This window comes from Megalobrama amblycephala, linkage group LG15, assembly GCF_018812025.1.
Source record: "Megalobrama amblycephala isolate DHTTF-2021 linkage group LG15, ASM1881202v1, whole genome shotgun sequence".
Lineage (NCBI taxonomy): Eukaryota > Metazoa > Chordata > Actinopteri > Cypriniformes > Xenocyprididae > Megalobrama > Megalobrama amblycephala.
The window spans coordinates 34,408,267-34,424,280 of NC_063058.1; the positions used below are offsets into that span (position 1 = coordinate 34,408,267).

The 16,014-nt window shown below is 34.7% G+C and overlaps 1 protein-coding gene and 1 long non-coding RNA gene across 3 annotated transcripts; both read right to left on the bottom strand.

Annotated features, from left to right (window-relative positions):
* Positions 1 to 47: 47 nt before the first annotated feature.
* LOC125247378 (phospholipase A and acyltransferase 2-like) lies at positions 48 to 8,547 on the bottom strand. Of its 2 annotated transcripts, XM_048158637.1 has the most exons (5): positions 8,486 to 8,547; positions 7,564 to 7,699; positions 611 to 731; positions 295 to 515; positions 48 to 212 (listed from the first exon to the last, which is right to left on the bottom strand). In XM_048158637.1, the coding sequence occupies exons 2-5, from the start codon at positions 7,684 to 7,686 to the stop codon at positions 129 to 131; spliced, it is 549 nt and encodes a 182-aa protein (XP_048014594.1). In that variant the 5' UTR covers positions 7,687 to 7,699; positions 8,486 to 8,547; the 3' UTR covers positions 48 to 128. The 2 variants fall into 2 exon arrangements, with proteins under 2 accessions (XP_048014594.1, XP_048014593.1); XM_048158636.1 differs by lacking the exons at positions 7,564 to 7,699; positions 8,486 to 8,547 and adding an exon at positions 823 to 1,521.
* A 5,653-nt stretch (positions 8,548 to 14,200) lies between these two features.
* On the bottom strand, positions 14,201 to 15,555 carry LOC125247380. The gene is made up of 4 exons (XR_007180071.1): positions 15,484 to 15,555; positions 15,271 to 15,339; positions 14,528 to 14,678; positions 14,201 to 14,359 (listed from the first exon to the last, which is right to left on the bottom strand). It is a non-coding gene; the product is annotated as an uncharacterized LOC125247380 (long non-coding RNA).
* Between the last annotated feature and the right edge of the window lie 459 nt (positions 15,556 to 16,014).

Below are 16,014 nucleotides of genomic sequence, written 5' to 3' on the forward strand. Positions count from 1 at the left end.
AGTATGTGGAACTGATTTTAAGGCAATGAACAAGATGAGACAAACTGTGCATTTGCTACATTCAGGTTTATTAAGATCTTCTTCACAATTAGAAGATTAAAAGGAAAAGAAGAAAGTGATGCTGATGTTCAAGCAGCTGCTGAAGCTTCACGACGTTTTTGCTTGACCCTCGAGTTCGCCCATCCAGCCAGTCCTGCAGCTGCATTTCCCTCCTAAAAACATTATTATCAGAATGTCCAAATGCTCAGAGCTTTTTTTAATGATTGATTTTTACATTTACTCTATGTGCCATACCTGTCTGCACATTGCTCTACCATAACGAACCAATGTGGCAATATGTTCACAATTCTCCTTACGAAGACTATATTTTTTACACCACTTATCTTCAGGACGCATTAGAGCTTCAATGGTGGCTACCATTTGCTCCGGGGTCTGGGGTACTGTATCATTGTAATGCTTATTTCCTACTATAAAGGGACCTGCATGTGTACTGAATCGGCAGCCGGGTGGTTTCCCTGTTGAACAGTGGTGGATTAAAAGCTTAATGAATATATAAGTGGGTAAATCTTCAAAAGATTTTGTAATAAATTTGAAATACATGATGTCATACTTGTCATCTCAAAAATGTTGTGATCACCCCTTCCATTCAAAGGCACATTTCCATCACCAACAAATATACCATAGTGACTATAACCGGTTCGTGGAAATTTAATCAGGTCCCCAAAATTAGGCTGTGAAGATAGATAAATAAAATAACAGTAACCACACAGATACTAAGTAAATAAATGTATGAAAATGTGAAAGGTAAATGAAATGATTTACAACTGCTACTCCTGCTGCTGCTGGTCTAGCTCCTGCTCCTCCACCAGCGTTGACCTCCAGCACAGAGAGGCACAGCTGGAGAAGCACAGTGACCAGAACCAACTTCACGCTCAAGCTCTTCATCTTTTATAGCCTCCTTTGAAACAGAAACTCGAGACTCGTTTACTGTGCAGCGTAACAAATGTTTGACACGATTAGATCTTCAACAGAGACGCAAATACATCAAAGTGTTGTTCAATCATTTCAACTGATATTCCCTCCTAAACTAAGACCGTGTTCACAAATGTTGCTCTCAAAACGATTAACATCTGATCATGTTTTTCCTGATCACTTTCTCCATGTCATCAAACTAATGTGTTCAAAACAATCCCAAACAGACTCTAAATGAGCTCGATCTAAACATTACACTGCGTAATGAAGTCGACTCTTTACTGAGAGCACAAAAACTAATATCAAAACTACTAGTTTTCTTTATTCTTGTGACATATTTAGCTGTAGATATACTGATATATTATTGAAATTAAATATATATATACATATATTCCAGTTTATTCCACAATAAAGATGTGATTTATATGAATTAGTGCACAAACATCACTGCCACTGTATTCATCAAGCCTCTCCTTCATAAGAACATTTTATTTCATCACACAATATTGATTAAACTTTAAATGTAGAATGATTTTAACAATAATTTAACACAATTTTTAACATTAAATGAAAAATATGTAATTAAAACAACACAAAATGGTCTGTTCGTCTACACTGCTATAAACTTCCAGTACCCTGAAAGAGAAATCTCATGTTCACTGAGAGTGTTTTTCCTTAAAACAAGTTAAATCAGCTTATTTCAAACCAAAAATAAGATATATACTGTAATCTTGTTTTCAGTTTGGAAGTTTAAAATTATTTTGCTTACCTTATTGGTAGATTATTTTGCTTGTTTTAAGGAAAAACTCACTGAATTTTGACTTCTTTTTCCTAAAAAATAAAATAATTTTTACTTGTCAAGAAAATGTTTCTTGATCTGAGAATCTTTAGATATTTGGACTGGAAACGAGACAAAAACTCTAAGTAAGAACAGCAATTTAGCAGAAATCATCATTTTACATTTAATGCTGTCAAACAATATTCAATAATCCATAACTGTGACTCTATATCAAAATCATGGAAGAAAGCAGGATTTACCTGTGTTGATGATCAGGTGTAGTGAGAGCTGAGAGAGACGGGCCGTTAAATACTGTTCTTTACAATTATCTTCTCAACAGAAACGTAATTCCCAGTTAACTTTTCATTTGAATAAACCCACTAATGAAACATTTACTTATGAGTCGTAATGAATGTGGCTTGATGGCAGTTAAGACGATAAAAACAAGTGACAAAGAAGAGCCTCAGATGATCCTGATAGGCTGATTTATCTCCAGTCTTCAAACTGTTATAAGGTTATTCTGTTTGAAAATGAAAATGTTCATATGTTAAAGAGTCTGCAGGTCAGTTAGCACAAATGCAGTCTTTACATTTACATGAACTGAATTTACAGATATCCAAAGTGACTCACAAATGAACCGATCCATCCAGATGAGAGTATAATATGAGAACTGCTGCAATACAGTATTATAAAATTACTTACAATGTATAAGACCTTTATAATCATTGAATATAATAGACTTCATTTTAATAGCAAATACAAATATAGCCACAAGTGGTGATGCACAAATGTATGCTTGTAACTACTAAATACTAACAGTTGATGGCATTATGAAAACTGCATTACTGTCATGTTTCAGTTCTACCTTCAGAAAACATGAAATGCATAGTTTTTATAGTTCAGTTTTCTTTTACTGCAGTAATAGTATAATACACGTAAGTCATTCTACATGTTTGGCTGAGTGTTGAATGTGTGCATTCTTGGAAACAAAAGTAAGTCATTATTTTATAATGTGCAGAAGAAAAAGAGAAGAAGAAGAAAGTAACAGAACAGCTATTGGCAGAGGTGTAAAGAGTACCTGAAAACCATACTTGAGTAAAAGTACTGTTACCTTACATCGAAAATTACTCCTTTACAAGTTACAAGTAACCAATTCCAATTCGACTTGAGTAAAAGCCTTAAAGTATCTGATTTTAACAGTACTTAAGTATTTTACTCGTACTGAATGTAGGCTTTAGAGATGCTCTAGCCCTGAGAGACTGCCAGTGAAAATAAGAAGCAATTGATTTGTAAGATCAGAAATCAAGTTTATTTTCTAAAATCAAAATAAAACTGAACACCTCAATGTTGCAATAAATCAAGGTCGACACAACAACCTTTTAAACGTCTACAAGTCTCAGTTGAGCTCAAGTGGCCATAATAAACCAATATCCTTCAAAAAGGTCTTGTCAATATAGCGGATAAATAAAACAATGTTAAGTAAAATTAAATAGTCAAAGTCTACTGTATGTGCTGGTTTGAGCCTCATCACCAGCTGCAGTCATTTCCTCATCTAATAAATCAAACACCTGCCTTGTTGACAAGTTTTGGGTGAGTAAAGACAAAATGCACAAGATATTGTACCTTCAATGCCCTTAGATGAAGATATCGCGTCTTTATAGAAGAAACAAACTGCTGCAGAAAAAGTTTACTCATCACAAATGTAGTGGAGTGAAAAGTACATTTACTTGCTCAAAAATGTAGTCAAGTAGAGAGTAAAAGTTGCCAATATCTTTGATACTCAAAGTAGACAAAAAGATACTTACAGTTTTTTTTCAATTTCTAACAAACATTTACCAATACTTAAAGTACTTTTTCTAAACTCTTGACACAGCAGCACACCTACATCACACAATTAGCCAAATAGTTAATTTTCTGCCCAAAACCATATTTTGTTATTGTTTCGCGGTGTGTATTTTGATCTTAACACCTTTTAACCTTATTATTTATTATTCTCAGGTTAGGTAAAGTAAGTCGAGTCTGGCCTAAATTATAAGCATTTTAAATTACTTACAATTTGGTCAGAAGACTCCTCTGTGGTACGTTCTTGTTCAAAGTCTTAAAACACTATAAATCAAGCTAAGGTAGGCAGCTTTTGTAATCAATTAAATTTCTTTTAATTGGTTACTTTTATAATAAACAAAAATGTAAAGGCAAATAAAACTTCATCATTAAAGTATAAAATACAGTAATCACTCTTGAGTCAAAGGTGTAGTCAGCTCTGGGCTTCCCATCTTCAGCTTGGGGTTTCTTGTCCTCAGCTCTGGGCTTCTTGGCGTCGGGGGTACTGACGTATCAGTATCCCAAGAGGCAATCAGCTCATCAGTCTTTTATACTCGTGCTGTTTATTGCAGACGTTGGGTTATCTTCTTGATTGACGTACGTTGTAACTTTCCCAAAGTTTCCAGACACTTCTCAAGGCCTCGCAGGTGCAAGCTGTCTGGCTTTTGTGTCCTTGAACTCCAGTAAACTCTGCCAAGATGGCTGATGTCCTTATAAGGTTCTAGGAGTAGAACCACAGTTCTCCGTGTCCTTGAGCACACACACATAGAACCACACACACTTCTGTGTGCTGCAGTCCAGTTCTGCTCCTCCTTCTCATGGACAGGCACACACACATATCTAATAACTGTAATAACTATCAATAACTGTACATCTTTGGCCATACAGTATAATGCATTTCTTAGAAACAAACAAATATAAATAATAACAATATTGTAAGCAATGCCTAATATTTAATACATTGGCCAAATGTGTAGCAACAGACATCCAAAATCTTACCAAGGAGGCAGGGTAATTGCATTTTCTTGATATAATACAACATTATATAAACACAAACTCCACATTTCTAAATGCTAAAAACCTTTTTCAGCACAAAACACAGCAAACCTGATTCAAAATCGAGTTGTTCTGTCAAACACTAGCATTAGTTCTCTATCCAACATGAACATATAGTCAATCATAGTGTGTCAAAATACTAACAGTTTATGGCATTATGAAAACTGCATTACTGTCATGTTTCGGTTCTAACTGGAGAAAATATGAAATCCATAGTTTTTAAAATTCAGTTTTCTTTTACTGCAGTAATAGTATAATACATGTAAGCCATTCTACATGTTTGGGTGAGTGTTGAATGTGTGCATTCTTGGAAACAAAAGTAAGTCATTATTTTATAATGTGCAGTAGAAAAAGAGAAGAAGAAGAAAGTAACAGAATTGCTCAGGGCAGTTACTGGTCAGATGAGTCCCCTATGCTGAACTTCAGTGGTTGAAATCTCTTTCTGGGGGTGTGTGGTGTTGATGTTGCCCCCATAGAGGTTGGGATGGTGTCCCCTTGGTAGCTAGTGCCCTACGCAGACCACATATTCTGCATAGGGAACAATGGTAGTGGAATCGTTGTAGTAAAAGCTTTACATGAAGCTTTTACTGAAATGAAAACATGAAATTGCTGCCATTGATCAACAACAAATGTAACAGACATGGCCTTTGGTTACTGTTGAAGCTTTTTTCCACCACAGAATAAAAAAGTATAAAAGGTAATTGTGACTTTTTATCTCACAATTCTATTTATTTATTTATTATTTTGCAATTGTGAATATACATCTCACAATTCTGACTTTTTTCCCTCAGAATTGTGACATATAAACTGGGTATAAAAAGTCAGAATTGTGAGATAAAAAGACATAATTACCTTTTTTATTTTCTATTCATGGCAGAAATAAGTTTTCATAGGTTCTACATGAGAGAAAACCATAGAGATGCACAATCCAGCACACATTCATCCATGCCTCTTCTTCTCCCTTGTCCTGATCCAACTTCTCCTTTCCTCCTTCATCTATTCCTCTCCCTTACCCAGATATTATTTTCTCTCTGCTCCTCTGTGTTGTTCTTCATCCACACTGAACAAATCCGATTCAAAGAGTCCTATTTCACTGTGTATGTCCATGTAATGAAAGAAGTTCAACCCCTGACTATTCCTCCAACTGAGACTGGAATCTGCTTTTTCTCAATATTTCAGTGATCTGCTAATTAAAAACGCTTATCATTTGTTTCAGTATTTGTTTTATATATTTTTTCAATACTTGAGCTGCTGTTGTTGCAGGTTTTTCCTATATTTAACGATTGGATCATTGGGTCTTCATTTCTGATTGCTGTGTTTAAGCATTTGCAAATAATATGAGAAAGATCCATGATTTTGGTATGGGGTAAGCTTACATGAAAAGAAAATGTAAGCATTTTAGAAACGTGTTAATTGACTGCATTTTGTGTGAAAACGACATGAATTGTGTTAATGGTGTGATCACAACAGACGGATGTTCTGCTGAATGTGTTTAGAGTTTAGAAAAGGTTCAAACATTCACTGATGCTCCAGAAGGAAACACGACGCATTAAGAGCCGGGGGGTGAAAACTTTTGAACAGGATGAAGATGTCACAATTTTTCTTATTTTTCCCCCCATTTAGTACTGCCCATCAGAAGAAACAGAAGACACTACTTAGGCCTACATGTTTCCCAGAAGACAAATTAATACAATTCACCTTGATCTTCAAAAGTTTTCACCCCCCGACTCTTAATGCATCGTGTTTCCTTCTGGAGCATCAGTGAATGTTTGAACCTTTTTTAATAGTTGTGTTTAAGTCACTCAATTGTCCTCAGTGTGAAAAGATGAATCTCAAAATCATACAGTCACTGCTGGAAAGGGTTCAAATATGCAAAACATTTACATGTTTAAGCTTCCTATTTTAAAGTAAATACGTGTCAACATGTTAACATGTATATCTGACATCAGCTGTACATATGCTGTACAGAGCGCTGACGTCCATTTTTAATAAAATATTTTCATAAATATCTGCCTTTTGAGAAGTTCTTGGAGCGAAGGATGTTACAGATGTTTTTAAGACAAAATTACATAAAAGAATTTTGCCAAAAAGTATGTAAAATTGATTTTAAGGCAATGAACAAGACGAGACAAACTGTGCATTTGCTACATTCAGGTTTATTAAGATCTTCTTTATAATTAGAAGATTGAAAGGAAAAGAAGAAAGTGATGCTGATGTTCAATAAGCTGCTGAAGCTTCATGATGTTCTTGCTTGTTTTTTTGCCTTTTTTTCCTCGGGTTCAACTTTTTGGCCGGTCCTGCAGCTGCGGTTCCCTCCTACACAAACATTACCATAATAAAAACATTATTATCAGAATGTCCAAATGCTCAGAGGTATTTTTTAATGATCAATTTTTACATTTACTCTATATGCCATACCTGTTTGCACATTGCTACACCATATCGAACCAATGTGGCAACCATTTCACAATTCTCCTTACGAAGACTATATTCTTTACACCTGACGGTGTCCCTCATTAGAGCTTCAATGGTGGCTCTCATGCCGTTCTCATTCTGTGGTGGGTCAGGGTAAATATCGTTTCGTATTGTAAAGGGACCTGCATATGTACTGAATCTGCAGCCATCACCTGTTGAACAGTGGTGGATTAAAAGCTTAATGAATATATAAGTGGGTAAATCTTCAAAAGATTTTGTAATAAATTTGAAATACATGATGTCATACTTGTCATCTCAAAAATGTTGTGATCACCCCTTCCATTCAAAGCACATTTCTATCACCAACAAATATACCATAGTGACTATAAAGACCGGCTCGTGGAAATTCAATCAGGTCCCCAAAATGAGGGTGTGAAGACAGATAAATAAAATAACAGTAACCACACAGATACTAAGTAAATAAATGTATGAAAATGTGAAAGGTAAATGAACTGATTTACAACTGCTACTCCTCCTGCTGGTGGTCTAGCTCCTGCTCCTCCACCGGCGTTGACCTCCAGCACAGAGAGGAACAGCTGGAGAAGCACAGTGACCAGAACCAACTTCACGCTCAAGCTCTTCATCTTTTATAGGCTCCTTTGAAACAGAAACTCATTGAGACTCGTTTACTGTGCAGCGTAACAAATGTTTGACACGATTAGATCTTCAACAGAGACGCAAATACATCAAAGTGTTGTTCAATCATTTCAACTGATATTCCCCCCTAAACTAAGACCGTGTTCACAAATGTTGCTCTCAAAACGATTAACATCTGATCATGTTTTTCCTGATCTCTTTCTCCATGTCATCAAACTAATGTGTTCAAAACAATCCCAAACAGACTCTAAATGAGCTCGATCTAAACATTACACTGCGTAATGAAGTCGACTCTTTACTGAGAGCACAAAAACTAATATCAAAACTACTAGTTTTCTTTATTCTTGTGACATATTTAGCTGTAGATATACTGATATATTATTGAAATTAAATATATATATACATATATTCCAGTTTATTCCACAATAAAGATGTGATTTATATGAATTAGTGCACAAACATCACTGCCACTGTATTCATCAAGCCTCTCCTTCATAAGAACATTTTATTTCATCACACAATATTGATTAAACTTTAAATGTAGAATGATTTTAACAATAATTTAGGACAATTTTTAACATTAAATGAAAAATATGTAATTAAAACAACACAAAATGGCCTGTTCGTCTACAGTGCTATAAACTTCCAGTACCCTGAAAGAGAAATCTCAAGTTCACTGAGAGTGTTTTTCCTTAAAACAAGTTAAATCAGCTTATTTCAAACCAAAAATAAGATATATACTGTAATCTTGTTTTCAGTTTGGAAGTTTAAAATTATTTTGCTTACCTTATTGGTAGATTATTTTGCTTGTTTTAAGGAAAAACTCACTGAATTTTGACTTCTTTTTCCTAAAAACAAGAAAATAATTTTTACTTGTCAAGAAAATGTTTCTTGATCTGAGAATCTGTAGATATTTGGACTGGAAACGAGACAAAAACTCTAAGTAAGAACAGAAATTTAGCAGAAATCATCATTTTACATTTAATGCTGTTTAACAATATTCACTAATCCATAACTGTGACTCTATATCAAAATCATGGAAGAAAGCAGGATTTACCTGTGCTGATGATCAGGTGTAGTGAGAGCTGAGAGAGACGGCCGTTAAATACTGTTCTTTACAATTATCTTCTCATCAGAAACGTAATTCCTGATTTACTTATCATTTGAATAAACCCACTAATGAAACATTTACTTATGAGTCGTACTGAATGTGGCTTGATGGCAGTTAAGACGATAAAAACGAGTGACAAAGAAGAGCCTCAGATGATCCTGATAGGCTGATTTATCTCCAGTCTTCAAACTGTTATAAGGTTATTCTGTTTGAAAATGAAAATGTTCAGACGTTAAAGAGTCTGCAGGTCAGTTAGCACAAATGCAGTCTTTACATTTACATGAACTGAATTTACAGATATCCAAAGTGACTCACAAATGAACCGATCCATCCAGATGAGAGTATAATATGAGAACTGCTGCAATACAGTATTATAAAATTACTTACAATGTATAAGACCTTTATAATCATTGAATATAATAGACTTCATTTTAATAGCAAATACAAATATAGCCACAAGTGGTGATGTTTGGGGTCCAAGCACAAATGGCTTTAAGTGTCTCTTTAAAGAAGTATTATATATGTAATTGCACTAAACCTCATTCTCTAAACCAAATTCTCAATAGCCTGAACCAATTTGTGGAATGAATCACTCTTTCTGCAAAATCTCATGAACTCTTTTTGCAAAACTCACTCACTAAAACACATTTCACACTTAAAACGGTGAACACAAGCAGCAAAGGTTGTCATCGTTCACATAATGACTCAGAATTGTTCATACGTGTTTCTAATGATGTGATCAAACCAACTGGATGAAATACAGGTGTGTTCAGAGAGCAGAAGTGCTGAATAATGACACCAACAATAGATGGAAACTTAGAGAAGTAGAGGAGGAAGAGTATGTGTAAGAGGAAGAAAATCCTCAACAATATTCAATAATTTTCAACAGTATTATTGATTTGACTGCACTGACACTATGACTATTTTCTGTTTGCATCATTTTCTATATTACTATTACATAATCACCATACTTAGTTTTGATTAGCTTACTTTTTATGTAATTGCAAAATTAGTTTACTGCATGCAATATATATATATATTTTTATATTGTTCTGGGTGCTGTGTTCTCCATTTGTTGTTGCAGTGTCGACTGAATGATCTGTAGTGTTTATATTGACTGATGTGTGTGAGATCTGAAAGCTTTGTTCGATTTTGAGAACAGCTGAAATATAGTTTTGAGGCAATTGTTGATTTTGCCAGAAGAGTCGGAGGTTTTGTGAATGTAGTTTGAAGATTTGGATTTGTGTTTATGGTTTTGAGAAAATGAGTGATTGTTTCAAGAAATGTGTTTTAGCAATTCAGAAAAACGGTAAAATAGGCAAATAATATTGTCTTTTTCCTTCAATTTGACAGCAATACATTCAGTCATGTCTGGAAATTTGACAAATATGTTTTCAATATCATTTGAATATATACAAATTAAGATAAAATTAATAAGTATTTTGGAGATCATAGTTTTTTGCAAGCTGATTATATTGGGCTTTGTTAAACTGTAAAACTACAATGAATTTATATGTTTTTCACTACGGTAAGTCAACCTATTACAGTTTCAAATTGCTTAGACAGTTTTTGAAACTATGGCTCAGTTTCTTAAAACTCTACACACAAAACCACAAAACCTGCTCACAACATGCAAAACATCACATATCTTTCAAAAGCAAACACTTCATTCAAACTATTTAAATGATTCTTACAATGTAGTAAATCTACAAACATCAAATGATTAGCCACATACACACCAAACTACACACACATGAGAAAAATGTAATTACATATACACATGTATGTATATATATATATATATATATATATATATATATATATATATAATGTATATGTGTGTATATATTATACAGTTGCAAGAAAAAGTATGTAAACCACTTGCAGAATCTGTGAAAATGTGAATAATTTTAATAAAATAAGAGAGATCATACAAAATTCATGTTATTTTTTGTTTAGTATTGTTCTGAGTAAGATATTTTACATAAAAGATTTGTACATTTAGTTCACAAGACAAAAAAATAGCTGAATTTATTAAAATAACCCCATTCATAAGTATGTGAACCATTGATTCTCAATACTGTGTGTGGTTACCTGATGATCCACGACTGTTTTTGTGTTTTGTGATGGTTGTTCATGAGTCTCTTGTTTGTTCTGAGCAGTTAAACTGAGCTCTGTTCTTCAGAAAAATCCTCCAGCTCCTGCAGATTCTTCAGTTTTCAAGCATTTTTTGCATATTTGAACCCTTTCCAGCAGTGACTGCATGATCTTGAGATCCGTCTTTTCACACTGTTAATACAATTCACCTTGATCTTCAAAAGTTTTCACCCCTCGGCTCTTAATGCATTGTGTTTCCTTCTGGAGCATCAGTGAACGTTTGAACCTTTTTTAATAGTTGAGTTTGAGTCCCTCAGTTGTCCTCAGTGTGAAAAGATGAATCTCAAGATCATTCAGTCACTGCTGGAAAGGGTTCAAATATGCAAAAAAAAAAAAGTTTCCTATTTTATATAAATACGTGTCAACAGGTTAACATGTACATCTGTGACATCAGGTATTAAAAATCCTATTATTTATGTACGGACCCTCATTGTGTGTGTGTTTTATAATCTCCTTATACATGAAAAGAAATTAGTTTCAATCATCAACACTCATTGTATAGCCATATACTGTAACTAGCTGGAGCCGTGTGTCTGTGCAATGTAGGTGAAGGAAGGACTTGAGGATTTTAAGAAAAAAAGCCTTTTCTGTGATTAATAGGTCTACTTTTTAATGATCAAGTGCTAAAAGGGGAATTCAGTAAAATCTATGGTTCTATTTTACATGATTCCTGCGGATTATAGATAACAAAACAAGACACAAACCAGTTATTTAATGTGCATAAAAATACATAGAGTAAAAAGTAAATAAAGAGACCCAGCAGAGAAGTGATTTAAACATTTATTACTAAAAGAGTTGATTAAAGTACCAGAGCTTTGTTGATGTGTTGAAGGATCATCAGACGGAGGCGATATTGAACATCAGCAAAGTCACACTGAACTGACGACTCTTTCTCTAGCAGGATTGTAGACGAGCACAATGAGGATAACAGGATGATGAAGATAGGCAGAGGAAGGTAAGAGGTCCTGAAAGTATTCTCATGTGATGGAGTCATAATCAGACGAGCTCAGACCGTGTGTGTTTGTCCTTATATCTGGTGCTGGAGTGACGAGTGATGAGGTGACTGATGACACGTGATGATTGTGTAACGTGTGCAGGTGGTGGACCAGGGAGGATTCTGGGAGATGTAGTGCTGAAGGTGACAGGCATGGTGACTCATACTCACCCTCATGTTGTTCCAAACCCGTAAGACTTTGGTTCATCTTCAAAACACAAATGAAGATATTTGACAGATTTCTCTCCCTCATTGACAGTCTATGCAACTTTGATGCTTCAGAAAGTTCATAAAGAGTGTGAGTGAGTGGAGGCGGGGCTCATTTGCATATTCATAGAACCACGTATATTAAATGAGGCAAGGGTGTAGAGTTTCATTCAGGCTATTTTAAGGAAAAAAACGTTGAAATGTGTCATTTTAGTGATCAAAGATGAGTTTTAAAGCTCCTCTGTAGTCAATAATTTTATCCTTTAAAGCTCATCTTTGATCATCGCTGCCCCCTCTGGACAGGAAGACACTCACAGCCCTTCTGCAAGCACTGTCTGAATCACATTATTCTGATGTTAGTTAGCATGCAAGTCAACAAGTCGATTACATTCAAATGCATGAGTAAAATGAAGCAGAACTAAAAGAGAAACACAGACTGTAAATACAACGTAGCAAATGCATCTGCACCTATTCCTCATCTGTAGGCCTCAAACACTGAATCTATCAGAAATAAGCAGCTCTACTCACAGCGTGTGATGTTTTGACGGTCTTCACCGGAACCGTTCAGAAGGACGGATGGAGCAGACGAGTACAGGGACGCCCACACCTCCGGTCACTTGACCTGCTAATCTGTTTTCCACTAACAAAGAGGCATTGTGGAAAACTGGGGGGTTTGTTAATCTGAGCAAATCTTTCACACAAGCACAAACACTCACACACACATTCAGCTCCATCAATAGAGTCGTCATGTATTAATTGCAGTTATGTAATGTAAATATGATGTCAATAATCAAGCGTTCCTGAATCCTCCATGACGAGTTTAGGCTCCAATAAATCCTTTCTGATCACTGAGGCCCTCAGCGGGTGTTTAGTGCTCTCTAGGGCCCTCTAGTGGAGGAAATGCAGCTCTGCGTGTGGCCCCGTCGTGTTTCATTAACCCGTTCCTGACCACAAGAGCTGCGACTGCGTTCAGGGTCGAAACAACCAATGTGAAGATCCTCAAAACATGCAAACATCATCTGAGGGTGTTTCACAGGAATGGAGAAACTGAAAGTGTTTGAAGAGTCGCTCGAGGTCACTGCGGTAAGACACATGGACATGGAGAGGAGACTTTCAGTGGATCTGATTAAATCAAATGACACTTACACTTCTCTCTCTCTCTCTCTCTCTCTCTCTCTCTCTATATATATATATATGTGTGTGTGTGTGTGTGTGTGTGTGTGTCTTGTATTTCAGATTATGAGGTCATTATGATCTTATCTTCACTTACATTCGGTCATGTTTCTGTTTCAATGATGAGTTTCATGTATTCTGTTTAATATTTAAAAACCCATGATTTCTAATCTCTTAAACTGTTCAGATTGATGTTAATATAACAGATTATATGCTGTATGCATGACATCCATATTTAGTCAAATATTTTTTATAAATGTATGATCTGTGTTTTGAGGAGTTCTTGGAGTAGAGCGAAGGATGTTACAGATGTTTTTAAGGCGAGGTGAATAGGGCAAATAAATATCACCATACAAATATATCCCCAGCTGATTGATTACATTAAAAACTGTATTACAAGTTTTCTTAAATGTTTTTTAAATATGCAAATGAGGTGTTATCTAATTAAATATGCGCTAATTTGCATAAACATCTTCAACAAAAATATGAATATTGGATGAAGACAGGTTCAAAATTCTCACAGAATTTTTTAACATATTAAATTCAAAGGTTTTTACAGAGTGAAACAGCCAGAAAAAACTCATTTTGAGAAAACGGCCTTTAAAGATATTTACTGTAATTGAAATCTACAGACGCAAATAGATAAAGTGCTATAAAACATACACTTAAAAGTGTATTTTGAATGATTTCTTTTCAGCAGTCTGACAAAAAAAACAAAAACACGCAAAATCTCAAAATTGACAGGTGCCTGAAAAAACAGTGTGTTTGCCTGTAGTGTCCCTCCTTAAATCACATATACATTCAAAAGATTTGCCAAAAAGAACTGATTTTAAGGCAATGAACAAGACGAGACAAACTGTGCATTTGCTACATTCAGGTTTATTAAGATGATCTTCACAATTAGAAGATTGAAAGGAAAAGAAGAAGGTGATGCTGATGTTCAACCCTTTATTTTATCTTTAAGATTTTTCAACTTCTCTCCCACAGCTTTGAAGAATGATTTAACTTTGGATTCTTTCTGCACAAACATAAACATAATAAGAACATTATTATCAGAATGTCAACATGGTCAGAAGTAAATTTTAATGATTGATTTATACTTTTATCTATGTGCCATACCTGCACTAATAAACCATAGATACTAAGAAAATAAGTGTATGAAAATGTGAAAATCTTTTATCCTCACCTCTTTTTTAGGAGCTGCTTGTTCAGCTGCTCCTCCATCTTCTCCTTCAGCTGGGTCTTGGGCGCTGACCTCATACATAGAGAGGCACAGCTGGAGAAGCACAGTGACCAGAACCAACTTCACACCAAAGTTCTTCATCTTTTATAGGCTCCTTTAAACAGAAACTCAATGAGACTCGTTTACTGTGCAGCGTAACAAATGTTTGACACGATTAGATCTTCAACAGAGACGCAAATACATCAAAGTGTTGTTCTTTCTGAGCTGATATTTTGGATATTCCCTCCTAAACTAAGACCGTGTTCACAAATGTTGCTCTCAAAATGATTAACATCTGATCATGTTTTTCCTGATCTCTTTCTCCATGTCACCAAACTAATGTGTTCAAAACAATCCCAAACAGACTCTAAATGAGCTCGATTTAAATGTTACACTGCGTAATGAAGTCGACTGTTCTTTACTGAGAGCACAAAAACTAATATCAAAACTAGTTTTATCTATTCTTATAACATATTTAGCTGTAGACATTGATATATTATTGAAATAAAAAAATATATACTATATTATATTATATATATATATATATATATTCCAGTTTATTCCACAATAAATATCTGATTTTTATATGAATTATTGCACAAACATCACTGCCACTGTATTCATCAAGCCTTTCATTCATAAGAACATTTTCTTTCACACAATATTAAACTTTGAATGAATGATTTTTACAATAATTTAACACATACTTTAACTCTAAATGAAAGGTCTGTTCTTCTACAGTGATATTAAACTTTGTGCTCTAATTGTCCAGTATCCTGAAAGAGAAATAACAAGTTAAAAACAGCAGAAATTATCATTTTAACATTTAATGCTGTCTAACAATATTCACTAATCCATAACTGTAGACTCTTCATTGAATTATAAATAAGCAGTCAGTCATGGAAGAAAGCAGGATTTACCTGTGCTGATGATCAGGTGTAGTGAGAGCTGAGAGAGACGGGCGTTAAATACTGTTCTTTACAATTATCTTCTCATCAGAAGCGTAATTCCCAGTTTACTTTTCATTTGAATAAACCCACTAATGAAACATTTACTTATGAGTCGTAATGAATGTGGCTTGATGGCAGTTAAGACGATAAAAACGAGTGACAAAGGAGAGCAGAGCCTCAGATGATCCTGACAGACTGATAGGCTTCTCTCCAGTCTAATTAATCACCAGTCTTTAAGCAGTTATATGGTTATTGTATTTGCAATGAAAATGTTCAGAAGGTAAAAAGGTCTCCAGGTCAATTAACACAGATGGAAAATTTACATTTACACCTTTAAATTTACATTTACTACTTTAGCAGATATTGTTATTCAAAGTGACTCACAAACGTACCATGCTACAATGTATAATTGGTCCATCCGAAAGCTTTTTTTTTGTGTGCTTCAGCTGTTCGATTAAAAATATCCATTAATTTGTGAACACAAATCAATCCGGGCTAACT